This window comes from Podarcis filfolensis (genome assembly GCF_964270895.1).
Source record: "Podarcis filfolensis genome assembly, chromosome: 1".
In the NCBI taxonomy this organism is placed as follows: Eukaryota; Metazoa; Chordata; class Lepidosauria; order Squamata; family Lacertidae; genus Podarcis; species Podarcis filfolensis.
Genome location: NC_139604.1, coordinates 125,531,968 through 125,545,597, shown reverse-complemented (window position 1 = coordinate 125,545,597; position 13,630 = coordinate 125,531,968). Strand labels below are relative to the sequence as shown.

General features: G+C 43.0%; 1 protein-coding gene and 1 long non-coding RNA gene across 3 annotated transcripts in view; both read left to right on the top strand.

Moving 5' to 3' along the window:
- BRF1 (BRF1 general transcription factor IIIB subunit) overlaps nt 1–13,630 on the top strand; it is a 196,703-nt gene that overhangs the window by 28,450 nt on the left and 154,623 nt on the right. For both annotated transcript variants that reach the window (XR_014548191.1, XM_083614291.1), the window contains exon 3: nt 10,021–10,194. Coding sequence is in view for 1 of the 2 variants with exons in the window: in XM_083614291.1 (XP_083470417.1) it covers nt 10,021–10,194 (174 nt within the window). In the remaining variant the exon portion in view is untranslated. The remainder of the gene's footprint in view (nt 1–10,020; nt 10,195–13,630) is intronic.
- Nucleotides 10,201–12,838, top strand: LOC310767003. Its single transcript, XR_014550569.1, has 2 exons — nt 10,201–10,370; nt 11,347–12,838. It is a non-coding gene; the product is annotated as an uncharacterized lncRNA (long non-coding RNA).

Below are 13,630 nucleotides of genomic sequence, written 5' to 3'. Positions count from 1 at the left end.
TTGAAAGCACGTCAGAGTGCAAGTAGATAAATAGGTACCGCTCCGGCGGGAAGGAAAACGGCGTTTCCGTGCGCTGCTCTGGCTTGCCAGAAGCGGCTTAGTCATGCTGGCCACATGACCCGGAAGCTGTATGCCAGCTCCCCTGGCCAGTAAAGCGAGATGAGCGCCACAACCTCAGAGTCGGCCACGACTGGACCTAATGGTCAGGGGTCCCTTTACCTTACCTCTGCCGCCACTTAGCTACTCCTTTGCGCTGTATCATTATGTGAAGCTGATGGCTCACAGAATTGTAGAGTTGGAAGGGACCCCAAGGGTCATCTAGTCCAACTCTGTCTCCAGGCAAACCCACGGATGAGTCAGGGGGAGTCTGACAGTTGCCCCAATCCTTCCCCACTGTGCCCACAAGCAGTGACTAGGTATGCCTGCTCGTGGTAGTCAGGGTGGAGTGATGGCCAGCCTTCCCCACATGCTCACTTACCCAGCAGCAGCGTTGTAATGGGCCATCCTGGAAGGGAAACCTCCTTGCTTATCAGTGGGCTTACCGGTCTGCGCTGTTGTAATGGATTTGTCCAAGCCTGAACGTCCATGCATCAGTAGAGGGGGAAGTGGCTGTGGGGTGGGGTGTTGCAGGGTAAAAAAGCAGGCAAGGGGAGGGTTGAGCTCTGTTTTCTAGCCTCTTCTGAATCTGCTTTGCCTAAAAGCAGCATCCATTAGGAGTTTTATTATATGTGTTTGCAAGTAGTATGTAGTTCATCTTTTAAGAGCGAATGGTTTCAGTCATTGCAATTCATGTTCTTGAAGCTGGTAGCTGACTTGGAACAGTTTGAGGGTTATTCAGGAGATCCTTTTGTTCTGAGGTGCATGATCTTCTTTTGCAGTTTAACACATTTTTTATTATTAAGAATTTTTATTTTCTCTGAAAATTTCCAGTCTTGGGAATCTTTTGTGCTAGAACAAAGGGAAGAAAAAGGCATGATGGGGGCTGCCTTTTAAAGGGAAATTAACCAGTGCAGAATACAACAAAGCTGTGGGCTAATTATAGTCAAATCAGTTGGATTTTTTTGTTTTTTTGTTTTTCTAAGAAGCTGCACTGCACTCATGAGGCTTATGAATCTTTTCCACAAACCAAAATAAGAGAGGAGCAGGGAAAGGCTATATAGCTAAATCATTCAGATTCTTATTAACACAAAACGCACTGTGTGTAGTTGGTGATCGTTGCATGAAAACAACAGGAATTTAAGGAAACGCAAGCTCTGGGCATTGTGGTTTATCATAAGCATTGAGCATCTCCTTTGCCTGGTTTGCACAACATTATGCCAAGGTACGACTCATTGAGACCGTGTGAATGTACGGCAGAGATGCTCACAGCTGCCCTGATCATCTCCAGTCCTTTTTACTGCTGTGCTGAGCCAAGGGCCTTGTGCTTAAATTGTCTCCTATTAGCCATGAGCTGTAGCCCCTGTTGATGATCAGTTAGGAGACAGCTTACCCATGAGTCCTGGTTTGGACAACACGTGAAGCCAAACCTTGGCCTTACAGGGAGGGTGCCACTGCCAATTGCAGCTACTGTATGCAGAGATTTTTGGGCGCCAGGTTGGTGACTACAGTTTAAAAGCCTCTGCCTTAGTCCATAGTTAATCCCATTTCCATTTCCACTATGTGTGTTTCTCCTTCTTGAATATTGGGACAAGTGAATTGTTGGAAGAGCAAACTATGCCCTTTTAAAATGTGGAGGTTTTTTTTTTGGGGGGGGGTGTTATTGGGTTGGTGTTGTTATTTTGATTATGGATTTTGTGGTTTTGTATTTTGATCTTATTCTGTAAACTGCCCTGAGACCTGCGGGTATAGGGTGGTATATAAATTCAATAACCTACAACAACTAAAGTCAAGCAATGTACTTGAGATCATAGAGTTGTAGAATTGTAGTATTGGAAGGGACCCTGAGGGTCATCTAGTCCAACCCCTGGCAAATAAATATTCCATTGTGGTGACTGTAACCTAGATTTAAGGTGCCATTTGTTCCTAGCTCATATATCTGAGTTTCTAATACTGGAAGGTTGGTAATACTTTTGGAAATGAGAAAGCTAATTGACTAATTGAGTCACCATGGAATCTCTTTTTAGAGCAAATTTTGTTTTAGTCAAATGTAATGCAGACAATGTTTTCAAGAAGTTTTAGCTTCTGCAGTCTTCAGTGGGACAGTATTTTTAAGAACATAAGAAGAGCCCTGCTGGATCAGGCCAATGGCCCATCTGGTCCAGATGCTTATGCAACGGCACTCTGCCCACTTGGGATTTACCAGCAACTGGTATTGAGAAGTATGCCGCCTCTGTCTGCGGAGGCAGCACTATTGTTTTTAATAGCTTTCTTTTTTATCTTGTATTTCTATTTGTGTATTTTCCAATGATATAAATAAGTGCTTTCCTAAGAGCACTGCCAAGCTCTGGTTTAAGTCAGAGCCATTGAAATAAACCTCTGGGAAATTTGGGGAGACCAAAGGCTGAGATTCTGATGGAAAGGCCAGCAAATGGTCCGTAAAATGGTCTTAGGCCCAGAGCAGTCATAATGCTCCTGATTTCCTAACTATGGTTAAAAGACTGCGATTGTCCAGAGCAATTCCCCACTCCCTTTACTTTTATTCTTTGCTTTGTTAACTTCGCTCTTGCGTTGATATGAGCACTGATGAAAACCATAGTTAACACAAACGACAGTTCCTGCAAAGATCAAGGACTGAAACTGCAGTTTAGGGATGGGGAACTGTGACTGTCCATATATTGTTCCAACTTCCACCATCAAGGTCAGTGGTTAGGGAAGTTGGGAACTATAGTACAGTAACACCTGGAGGGCCACAGGTCTGCAATAACTGCTGCAGTTAAAAACGTGAAGGGCGTAATTGTTGTGGAGGTGAGGTGAAGTTGTGTGCTCCCGGTTTGCAAACCATGATTCTCAGTGGGCCTGATTTACTCTTTGATATGATAAGCCATTTTAGGCGAAGACTGCATGATTCTTAAAGAGGTGGCTTTGGTTCCTTGGTTCCTTCGTGTGCCAGCATGCCCATCTTGCAAAGCCATTCAAAAAACTTAAATTAATCTTAAAATTAGTGGGAATGAGGATAATGTGGAGCTCCAATAGTCTGTTTTCGCTTGTGGCAAGATAGAGCACTCAGATTATGAGATTATTAGATAATCTGGTGCTGTTCATTTGGGGAATGCACCCTACAGTTTAAGAAACCACAAGCTAAGTGGATGGTGCTGATGTGGTGGGAAGATCTGTAAAAACTTTTGGGACAGCAGTACTTAATTAAAACAACAACAACAACATATATATTCATGCATTCATATGTAGCAGTATTTCAAATGCCATCATCCATGCTTCCCATTATAAACCTCTTTCTCTCATCCATTCCTGAACCAGGGTATCTATATAGTGGAGACAAACTGTCTACAGCTGTATATGATGATAGTGTTGTTGCACTTAACCCCCCCCCCCCCCGCACAATCTTTAGCCAGATTTACCTAGCGAGAGACTTGACTATTGTGAATAAACACTGCTCTTTGCAGATGTTTCTACTTCAGTAGTAGTGGATAAATGATCTTTGAAGGCATAGAATGTTGCTCACTAATAGGACTTTGTATAAGGTGTGTCCTATGGGGCACCATTTTCAGATTTTGATATACGTTGAATAAGTGTCTGCTCTGAAGTGTGACTCCAAACAGGACCAATTAGAATGCTCCTCCAAGCAAGGCTCTGGATCAGAAGATGACTGAAGCAAAAGACAATGGCTTGGGGGCTGTGAAAAGTAATTCAGTGCCCTGATGAATAACTTATGTCTTGAAGGAAGGATCAGACAATTCCTCGGCTCAGGAGCAATGCCTATCTTGATGCATTAGATGGATGTGCTGTTGGCATGGTGTTTCAGAAGTTGGCATAATTCTAGTATATCCTAGTAGAAGAATCCTCACAAATATGTAAAGAAACCAAAGCAAACCTGATACGGTAAAATATATTGTATGTCTTTTTGGAGATATGTTGGAATTCTGAGACTTTGAATCGCATACCACCACCTTGCAGTGTTTCCTGCTGCAACTTTTATTTATTTAAGACATTTTTAATACTGTTTAATTATTCACATTTCTAAGTGGTATGCATAAACACAGTTTACAGAAAGGGAGACAGTAAAACCATGAAAATTGACTATAAGACGCCTTCTGGAACAATAGATTCTTTTGTCACGTGCCTGAAGTTCAGCAAGGAGGGTGTCGTGTCTAATTTCCTTTGGAATGGAATTCCACAGGCTTGGGTCCACTACACTGAATGCAGGGTTTCTAGTAGTTACGGGTTGTGCATCTGAGCCAACGGAGCTGTGTATTTTTCTGCTGGGACAGAGCTCTTATTCCAGCCAATCCATATGTATTTTGGTTGCAGCAAGTGGAGGGAAAACAGGGCTCACTCTCATACTTGTCTTCCATCCTAGATTGGCATGCCAAACATTTTAAAATTACAATGTTTTGCGCGTTGCCTTAGATACACCTGTGGAAGACGATTGATCACTACCATCATTATTAATAACAATCTTATTAACTGTGAGCGTTATCTTCTATGGTTGAATTGCTTCCTGAACTGTGGATGGTCCCCATTTTTTTGTTCACAGCAGTTCCCCAACCCCCAAATTACACCTAGCCTTGGTTTGCAGTCATAGTATGTGGTTTCCACTGACATTATTCCTCCTCCCCTGCCTCAGTGATAGCCTGAACTTCAGAGACACTTGGAAGGCAGTGAGAAAGAAGCCACATTTTATCTGAGTGTCTCTGTAGTGCACTGTCAGGTCAGGGATGGACCCCCGCCCTTCTCCTGAGCCTGAAGGGAACTTGTCCCTGATGTTGTAATGAGCTTCAGAGACATGTGGAATCAGTGAGATTTCTCATTTTATCTGACTGTCCCAGGCCCAGCTCAGAAGCTTCCCTTCGACTTTTCCTCTTCCCTCAGGAAGGTTGCAGGTTGCAGTGCATCCTCTCAGGAAACTCTCCATGGTAGGTTATAATAGGTACTAGAAGTTAGCAACTGGTCCAGGGTTACCCAGTGAGGTTTATAGCGGAGTTCGGATTTGAATGGATGCCTCCCTGGTCAAAGTGCCTACCCACTTACTCTCAGTGAACAGCTGGACATGCTATGTACCCCAGTGCTCGACACTAGCAGAAGCCCTGACCTTTTGTTTGGAAGTTACTGAGGTGCAATATATAAAGCGCTTTTCATGGCCCCCGAGGACAGGATTTTCTCAAAAGTCTGTGTTGGCTTTTCTAGGCTTACTGACTCTCACCTTAATTGGGCTGTTTCTCTGCCCTGGTCTCCAGTCGGGGGGGGGGGGGGAATACACTTGATCTTTTGCTGTCAGTGCTGTCATTCCTTAAAGCTGTAATTCTCCGTTATGATTGCTGCTTAGTTTCCACACCCTTCAATGCGTAGTGGTTGACAGATTGAAGCTCTCTGGGCCTGCAGGGAATACAGCTTTATTAACCACTTGAGAGAGAGCTCATTGGATGATCCGGAGGCTCTAATCTAGGCGTCCTGTTGATGAAGCCTTGCAGTCTTGCTGAATTGTCTATTGTGCTGATGTATTGAGGTGTCATCACACCGTCACAGTGCAAACGTAGTTGCGTGTTTCAGATTCCTACGAAACACTGAACTTGAAGCACTGCTGGTCTGAACTCGGCACTCGGTAGCTAATAGCATGTTTCTATTAATTCATTTCACAGCTTCTCATTATATGAGGCAGGCCTGTACTGGTCCTTCAGCAAGTTAAAATTATGTCCCCTTTTGATTATTAATGCAAGTGTTCTTTCGTGGTGGTGAAGGTGAAATCAGGGTTTGGGATTCTACAGATGGCCAGGCCACCTGGATCTTCTCTAGGCCCTGCTTAGTTGGTGTGCCATGAGCCAGGATTGCAAAACTATTTCAGTTTTCTGGAAACTAGTTCCACATTTTTATCACCTGCCCTGCTTGGACAGCACCTAAAAAGGACAAGCTAAAACGAGGAACGTGTAAAGGAGTCCAAACTCTGCCACAACAAATGTAAACGGAGACAGTTGTAAGTGAAAGTAGAATGAGAAACGTCATGCTGAATCACTAAAACAATAAACAATTACTTTTAATACACCAAAAGCAGAAAATAGGGAGCAAATTGGGACATTATATGAAAAAGATGTGAAAAGATGACATACCATATTTTTCCGTGTATAAGACGTAGGTTTCCCCCCTAAAAAATAATGTCCAAAATTTGGGGGCGTCTTATACATGGGGGCCATCTCCCCCCATTTTCTTAAACTGGAGTCCCCCAAAATAGGGGGCATCTTATACATAGGGGCATCTTATAGATGGAAAAATACGGTAATTTGTATAAACAAAATCATTTTGCCGTCATTGGGAAATGGATACTGGTGACATAATGTGCTTGAACTTTCAATGTATGCCATGCTATATTTTACTCACTCACTCGCTCACCCGCCCACCCACTCACCCGCCCACCCGTACCCCTAGTCCAAAGGGCTGCCACACAGTTTACAGTCTACAAAATTAAAATTGCACTGTTTTGCTTGTAGACCCAGACAGAAGAAAGCAGTGTTTCATTATACTCCAGTGCTAAATTACGGTATTTCTTATTCCCCTGAGCATAGGGAAAAAGAAGGGTTTACTAAGCATTACAAAACTGGTATTGAGAAAGTGCTTCTGTTTAGGAATTAGCACGCAGCCTGGTGGGCATAATGTAGTAATCATAGTATGTATTTCTGATGTTGGTGCATGTAGTGTATGCACACTGGGAAGCTCCAGCTCATTGCAGCTGCCTGCCATATCTGTATGTAGCAAAATACATGGAATCATAGAACTGCACATGTATGTGATCACATTAGTATTTACATGCTGGTTGCATGCCAGTTGCAGCTTTGTATTGCTTTTCATCTCGCAATTTCATAACATTTGAAGCAGCCACAAGAGAATCAACTGCACTGTGCCCTGCAGGAGCAACTTCTTTTGGTGTATGTGTGTGTGGGGTTAAGATCAGAGTACGGATTATGTTTGTTAAAGAGGCTTAGGAATTAAAAATAATGGTGGGTGCACTATGCTCCTTTGTAGGGAAATTAAAAACATAGTTGCTGATTAACCTGCACATCCCATTTTAATTATAGCCAGGCACAGCCTGTTCAGGATAGTTAATTTATGTGGGTTAGAGACCAGCGCAGCACTGGCACATCTGTAAGCAATTTAATTTAATTTAATTAGCAAAATGGTGCTAGATTGGGCATTTGGCAATTGGGGTTTGGGATTGGCAGCACTATGGGCATCGCTCATGTCGGAAGACGGCACTAACAAAGTCTAGTTTCTCGCAGTTCAAAAATGATGCACGTACAGACAAGCATACAGAGAGAGACACCAGGTGGTTCTGTGAAAGCTTGGTTGGCTTTAATCAAAACGATTCATTGTGGAAAAAGTCCCATGAATAATTCCCCATGTTTCTGGCACCAGCTTTGATCTGATTTGGAGTACACAAGGCACTTTTTAGATTACATATTAAAATTATATATGTGAGCTTTGTCAGCAACAGTTTTATCAGCTTGGATTGGAAAAGCAAGATCTTGAGCGTCCTGTGTTGACCAAATAATATTTAGCACAGTTCAGGAATTGAGATATGTCTTTCTCCACATTTCTAGTCAGTCTCATCAAATGCAATTTGTAATTCCCAGGGCAAAGTTCACTTCCCCTGTTTATAACTGGCATAACACAGGCCAGGATTGGGTTTCTTCAAACAAATTTGGTAGGCAATGCAGACGACAAGAGAAAGCCTAGTGAATGTATTATGGGAAAAGTTGAATTTATAGATTAATGTATCCAGGGAAGGGATGCAGCATACTGGTAGATCTTACTTTTAGATTTAAAAGGTTCCAGCTTCAATCCCTGGCATCTTCTGGTAAGGGATGGAAAGGATTTGTGACTGAAATCCTGGAGAGATCCTGCGAGACAGGCCAGGCATAGGGAACATGTTCTTGGATTTCCCATAAGCCCAGCCAACATGGGCAATGGTCAGGGATGATGGGAGCTGGAGTCTTATAATATTTGGAGTGCCTCTGTTTCCCAACCCCAGTATAGTCCATGGTATAAAGTATCAGTGGTGTAAAGCAGATTTCTGAGCCCTTATGAACATAGCTTTAGATCATATAAAATATTACTGGTTGTGGTGGAAGATTTGTTATCTTGGCCCATTGGACACAGGACCCATATGGAAGGTTGCGTTATGAACCGACCCTATAAGAGCTTATCTGTCATATGCTGGCTACTTTCTCCTTAGCCTGGTGTCATAGCTGCTTTGATAGGAAGTCCGGAAGAAGAAGCACAAAGTAATGCACATGGACACAGTGTTTTCATTTCCCCGACAAGTCTGGCGTTGTCATCATGTGCTTAGTTTAAACTGTTGAACAAGCCACATGGCAAACTTCTCTCCCTGCATGGAAATGTTATTTGTTTCTAATATCCCCATGAAACTTTAATGTTCTGCATGTTTCCTGTAACAACACATGGCAGAAACATTTTTCTTATATATTGAACCTATGCTCTACTCATTGGCCGGTCAATAAATACCATACTTACTTTACCCTGTTCTTCTATAAGTACTCTCCTTCAGTTTGGGCTTGTGCTCTTGCCACAGTTTCCTGCAGCTGAAGTGTTTATTAGCATGATGTGCCTGTGCTATGCTTTCCACAACTGTATCACCAGCTGTGTCATATCCTCTTATGAGTCATCTAAAGGGCTTCAAACAAAGCAATAAGGTGCATCCGTCTTCTTGAAGCCACAACTTAATCTTTGTAATCTGGCAGCTGAGCTCTCCTCAAATGTGATTTGCAGGAAGTACTTCCACAGCAGTGGCAAACTTAGAGGGCACATCTCTTTCTATGGCCAGATTTCCTCAGTTGTGGTTTTGCTTTGTTTGCGGTCAGGGGACCTGCAAGAGCAAGAATGAGCAAGAATGTGCTTTGCCAGGTTTTTGGTGAACTGAAAACTTCTACTTTTCTTTCAAACTAACGTGGAATGTCTTCGGTTTGCAATTTTGAGACATGCACCCTTACACTGAGGGGCATTCTTCACTCTCTTCGGAGTAGAGTATCTGTACATTTATTCAGATGAAAGCAATCCTGCTTCTTAACAAACCTTTGGCTTATCTGTTTGAAGCCATGGGTGGTGGTGGAATCACACAATCTGATTTTGTTTTTTGGGGAGCAGTGGGGAAATAGACAATTTTGGGGGGAAACTGAAATGCATGCTTATTTATCATCCAACTTAAACTTATTTGATTTCTCTAACAGCTTAAAATCTATCTATCTGTGTGCACATATTTGGCACATATATGAATTTTATGCTATGCACATCTACTCAGAAGTAAAATCCATTCTTTTTAGTGTAGCTTAACCTTGGGCAAGTGCCTAGGACTGCAGCATCAAAAAATGAATACTGTACTTTAGTTTTATACAAGCAAAATTGTGAATATACCCACTATTGGAAAGAAAGAAAGAAGAAAGAAAGAAAGAAAGAAAGAAAGAAAGGAAGGAAGGAAGGAAGGAAGGAAGGAAGAAAGTGTTACAAATTGTTGTACCCTATGCTATCTAAGTGGATATATATTAGTTTGTGGGGTTTTTTTGTAATCTGCGGGCAGCACTGCAGAAATTCATAATTGATTCGGGTGTTGTATATATTTAACACTGTACATAGTTTTAAGTAAAAATCTTTATACTACCCATATTGAGTGAACACAACCCCTTCTTGGGTGCAAATTATATAGTATCTGAGAAAGAGAGCGGACCTAGCGGCTTTAAAAGTTTTAACTTCTTATTTTATAACAAAACAACCCCCTACCCAAAAGTATAGAGCAACCAAGTTGACTTCAATTCATAGTGTAAGTATGCTTTGCAAATGGTGTATTATTATTATTATTATTATTATTATTATTATTATTATTATTATGTTTTCTCTTGAAAGGAAAACGGCAGATCCATCATTTGGGGAACCAGCTGCAACTGAATCAGCATTGCCTTGATACAGCCTTCAATTTTTTCAAGATGGCCGTGAGCAAGCACTTAACCCGAGGGAGGAAGATGACCCATGTGATCGCTGCTTGCCTCTACCTGGTGTGCAGAACAGAAGGCACTCCACGTATCCTTTCATTGCTGCTTGAATATTTTTGGGGGCATTCCTTGGGCCGTCTGAGCGCTTAATTCTTCTGTGCTAATTCAAATATAAGTCCATTTTTGTGCACTTTAATCTTGTCACTCATCGAAGAAAACGCCAGGAAAACATTTTGTCTAGAATAAAAGTCAATGGTGAAATTGGTAGGGATCGTCCGATTTAATCTATAGTTGAATAGGGTGCCCTAGCCTGTAGGGGAGGTGCATGAACAGACTACCCTCCCTGCCCCTTCATATTCGATCAGGCCACAATGTGATTATGCCACATTTCAGGTCAGCTCACTGATTCTATGCACTGAGTGGGTATTTTTTTTATAAACAATTACCGTATTTTTCGCTCTATAGGGCGCACCTGACAATAGGGTGCACCTAGTTTTCAGAGGGGGAAATCAAGGGGAAAAATATGACCCCCCCCCCAGTTCTGGGAGCAGCCTGTGCACTTCTCCCAGACCTTCTCCCTGCTATTGCGGGAGGTGGGGGAATTCCCCCATCTCCCGCAAAAGCCCACAGGAGGGAGAAGGGACTGACTCGGCCAGTCAGTCCCTTCTCCCTCCTTGGGGAAAAGCCCCGAAGAGCGGCGTGCTCTTTAAAGGCTGCGCGGCTCCTGCAGGCTTTTCTAGGAGGTGGGGAATTCCCCCACCTCGTAGAAAAGCCCACAGAAGCCGCGCAGCCTTTAAAGAGTGCACGGCTTTAGTGTGCTTTTTCGGGAGGTGGGGGAATTCCCCCATCTCCCGCAAAAGCCCACAGGAGCCGTGCACCCTTTAAAGCGCGTGCAGCTTCTGCAGGCTTTTCGACCGAGCCTGTGGGGCTGGTGGTGGGGGGAAGCGCTGCTTTCCCCCACCGCCAGCCTCAAAACCAGGTCGGGGAGCAGCGCGAAGGCGTCACGCGCCTTCCCGCTGCCCCCCAAGCCTGTGGGGCTGGTGGTGGGGGGAAGCGCTGCTTTCCCCCACCGCCAGCCTCAAAGACCAGACTCTCCTGGCTTCAGCGAAAGAAACGCGAAGCCTCCGGATCGGAGGCTTCGCGTTGCTATCGCTGAAGCCAGGGAGCCTGCATTTGCTCCATAGGACACACACACATTTCCCCTTAATTTTTGGAGGGGAAAAAAGTACGTCCTATAGAGCGAAAAATACGGTAAATGTGCCTATTTACTAGCTGTGTATGCCCTAAATCTCTTGATGCGTGTGGTTTTTAAGGGTGATTGTCTCATGTCAAAATATAATGACAACAAATTATATTTGCAACAATACAGTGTACAGGTAACTTTCATCTTAAGCGAGGGTTTGATTTGGGAGGTTCACTCGTAAATGCAAAATTGCATATAGCCAGGAACCTCAGGAACTGCCAGCCCCCCTTCCAAGATGGAAGACACTGTCACAGAGCCCTCTCCCCTTCTTCCCAAAGCCTGGTAAGCAAACAGAACCCACTGGGTGGGGGTGGGGGGTGGACAGTAAATAAATGGAGAGCAGGACCTCTCCATTTATTTATTTCACTCACCCATGCAAAACTGTGATGATGTAAATAAAAGTAGCGTAAGATGCATTTCATTTTGATTAAAGCCAAAATAGCAGGCCTTTGAATCTTCCCACTCTGCTGAGCAGGCAAACTGTCTTTCACATTTTGTACCCATTTCCACCTTAACTTCATGATCCCGGTGTTCTTTTCTGGTGTACCATTTTCTTGGGAATGTTTAATTTTTTTCACATTAGTGATGTTTGTTATTTTCGGCTTCCTGCTCGCGGAACAAACAAACGAACAAACAGTGATCTGGGGTTCATACCACATGACAAGCGCAATGTGCAAACAAACCCAGTATATTGGATTCCTTCTGCTTCTTAGAATTTCAGGTCCGCATTGATAGAAGGAAATACCTCCTCAGGCGGACCAGGAATGAGCATTTGCCTCCTTCAACAGGGCTATGCTACTTCTATCCTTTGTTAGCCTGTTAGAATATTAGGCAGTTTCCCTTATTATCTAGGTAATATGTTGTGTAAACCTTAGACTTTAAGACTTAGCTCAAGGGTGGTGAACCCTTTCAGCCCTTCTTGGACCATGTTTGACAGGTGGGACATCACAATGGTGTCATGACTTGGCTTACCCATGGCACTTTGAAAAGTATGTGAAGTCAGGTGTGGGGCAGACTGGGCTGAAACAGCCTTGTGGGCCAAATGGAGTGGTCTGTCAGGTCTAATGAAGCCCACAGGTCAGAGGTTCCTTGCCTTAGAGGGGGTAGCAAAGCGCAGTGTTTGGGATAAGAATGAAAAAGAACAAAAATACCAAAAATCCAACATGAATCACAATATTTAAAGTAAACAGAAGATTAAATGAAAATGCATATGACAGTTCTGGCAGCAAATTGAGTGCTGAAGTAAGAGTTGAAGGAGGTTTCTTTAACCACAGTAGAGCAAAAAAAGGCAAGCTCCTGGCTGCAGAAATAGAAATACCCAACGTTCAGTATAAAGCTGCTTTATATTTTAATGGTTTGCAGCAGAGCAACTATATAATATAATGAGAAACATGTTTACATTTTCAAAGGGCAAAAAAGGTTGAAGAGTATGTTAAATTAACATTTTCAGCATGTTCAAAGTTTAGCTCCCAAGAAAACGTTTATAAAATGGAAAGAAATAGACAAAAAGCTAAACATGAGAAATAGATTAAAGTGTAGGGAGGCATCCAGTGAAGTAGTTCCCTTAGTGCAAGGATTTCCAATTGGGCAACAGAACTTCCTCGCCTTCTCCCTGTGTGCCCCCCACCCTCCCCAAATTTGCTCTTGAAGGTTGGTGGAAACCCCAGAACAGATTTATGGGCATATGGAGGAAACAGAGAGAGGGTAAGTTCTGTTCTACAGCCACAAGTCTTAGCACTAACAAAAATACTTCATTGCGTACCACCCATTGTTGCATGATACTGGGTGTTGTTAGCATTTATTAAATTTGTATACTGCCCTTCACCCAAAGATCACAGGGTGGTTTACAACATTAAAAAAAATGAGAACACAAAATCCATATTAAACAAAAGCAAACCAATAACGCCCCCCCAAAAAAAAATATTTAAAAGGACGTAGAACGTTCAGTCAGCTAAAGGCCTCTTGATAGAGGAACGTTTTTGCCTGGCTCCTAAAGATATGTAATGAAGGTGCCAGGTGAGCCCCCCTGGGGGAGAGCATTTTACAAACGGGGAGCCATTGCAAAAAAAAGGGGGAGAGGCCCCTTCTTGAGTTTAAATTTACAAAAATGAAATGCCATTGTAAATAATATTTCCAAATTGACTAGCATCTTCTGGTTCATGGTCTTTCTAAAGGAGCATTTAGGGCTAAACAAGAAGCCACCCCCTAATAAGGGAGGTTTTTTGGTACAAAAGTTGTAGCAATCTGCCTTCAAGCGTGGGGTGTGTGTGCGGGACTTTTG